Raw genomic sequence first — 1,962 nt, 5'->3', positions numbered from 1 at the left:
AAATATTTCTTGTTACCCCCCCCCGCACCCCAATCTTATGAAACTCATGGTATAACAGACACCGCTATTGACTTCAGTGGGAACAGAGTTAGGTCTGCATTCAGCTGTCTTGACAATCCCACTCTAAGATTTTAAAAGAGAATTTAATTAGTAGCAAAGAAAAAAAATCTAATTGCTTCATTTTCCTTTCTTTTTGTTAGAATGGAATTCGAGTAATGTTTAAGGAGATTAGAACAAGTCTAAAACTTAAGGATGATGAAATCAACTTGTTAAGTACCTATGAGCAAGATGCTGGTATTTATGTATGTGATTACATTTTATCTGACAACAGCATCCAGTGGACAATGAGACGAGTAGTTAGGGTAAAAATCATTGGTAAGTAACATATGAATTCAGAATAATAAAATATCTGTAGTAACAACTTATTTTCCATAGTAAATTAGTATCTCTTTCCTCCCCTGCACTGTTTTTCTTTGTGCTCACATTCTGAAAATCTTGTCCTCTCTCACGTTGACAATGCTGTCCTCTCCTGGTTCTAGTCCTCCTTCTCCGGCTGTTTCTTCAGAAACCTTTAATGGGTCTCCTTCTCCCTCCACAATGCAGTGAACTCTTGGCCTGATAGCCTGAGGCCACACTTACAAAATGACTATATGTTAGGAATGTTCAGACAGACCATCAGGTTAAACATCATTAAAGTCCTCATCCCAAGTCCATTAAAGTCAATAGAGAGATTGCCATTGACTTCAGTGGGCTTTGGATGGAATGTTAAATGTTCAGTAATAACTTATAATAGACTGTCTGTAACCTAAAATAATCAATAACCTTATCAGAACTGATTCCATCTTGGGTTTACCATAGCCTAAGACACTACAGGAACCTTTTCACTACACATAATATAGTCTTATCCGTTATTTTATTTTATTTTTTATTTTGTATTGCAGCACGAAACACTCTCCACAGCCCAAACATCTTGTCTCCCAGTGGCATGAAGACCCTTGAAGTAGAAGTTGGTAAGTGGGAGTTTTTTGCGGTTCTTTTTCTGGCCTGGAAGGACATTACAATTTAATGGAATATTGACATTTCACTGGATGATAGAAACCAGTTTAAAGACATGTATGGATCTTAGGTCCAATGTTTTGTATGGATTAGGTCAAAAACTGAGACAGTGTATGCCTTTATTGGCATCAAAGGGGAAAAAATGCATCTCAACCCAGCAACCACTTTCCCATATTAATTAGGAGAAAGACTTTCTAGTGACTTTTGTAAACAATATTTCTCTGTTTCCTTTTCACAGGAAAACCTTTTAAAATTGAATGCAAAGTATTTTTTGGCTTTGAAAGCGATTTTTTGCCCATGATAACTTGGTACAGAGACAACAAAGAAAGTAAAAGTGAGCCACTTTTGCAGAACACAACACGGTAAGGGGAAAAACCAAACAAACAGAAAAACCCAGCTTGGTTACAGTGCAAGCAAATGTAGAGTCTTCAATATCTACTTTAATGTACTGTCTTCTTATCTGGAGTCACTGGAAGATCACTAACAAAGTGTCAGCTAATGTAAGAAAAATCCACTGAGGATTTTTAGACACACACATTACATACTAATGTGTGTGACACACACATGTTCTTTCTGATATATATATATCATACATGTTAACATGCTACTACGTATGTATGAATATATGTATGTGTCTATAATTACATACAAAAAAGTACATTAAAAGAACATTAAGGTTCTACAGTGAAGCAGTGAAAATTTAGCAAATACCAGGTGTGACAGACCCAGGCCAGTGTAGTACAGGAGTCTGGTAGAGGGCAAATATACTAGTCACTGGCTGAGTAGTTTTCTGTTCCCTGAGTGACTAGAGCAGGGGCTGCACTGGAGTAATCAAGAACCTGCTAGAACCAATTAAGGCAGACAGGCCGATTAGAACATCTGCAGCCAATCAAGGCAGGCTAATCA

The 1,962-nt window shown here is 37.2% G+C and overlaps 1 protein-coding gene across 1 annotated transcript; it reads left to right on the top strand.

Annotated features, from left to right (window-relative positions):
* Positions 1 to 200: 200 nt before the first annotated feature.
* On the top strand, positions 201 to 1,418 carry LOC116817905 (interleukin-18 receptor accessory protein-like; the record flags this gene model as incomplete). Its single annotated transcript, XM_032768400.1, has 3 exons — positions 201 to 375; positions 942 to 1,010; positions 1,295 to 1,418. Coding segments are annotated over 3 exons (368 nt in total), but the record flags the coding sequence as incomplete, so codon positions are not given.
* Between the last annotated feature and the right edge of the window lie 544 nt (positions 1,419 to 1,962).

Source organism: Chelonoidis abingdonii, unplaced genomic scaffold (assembly GCF_003597395.2).
Source record: "Chelonoidis abingdonii isolate Lonesome George unplaced genomic scaffold, CheloAbing_2.0 scaffold3001, whole genome shotgun sequence".
NCBI classification, from domain to species: domain Eukaryota; kingdom Metazoa; phylum Chordata; order Testudines; family Testudinidae; genus Chelonoidis; species Chelonoidis abingdonii.
Note: the sequence above shows the minus strand (reverse complement) of the source record. Positions and strands in the feature narration are given on the sequence as shown.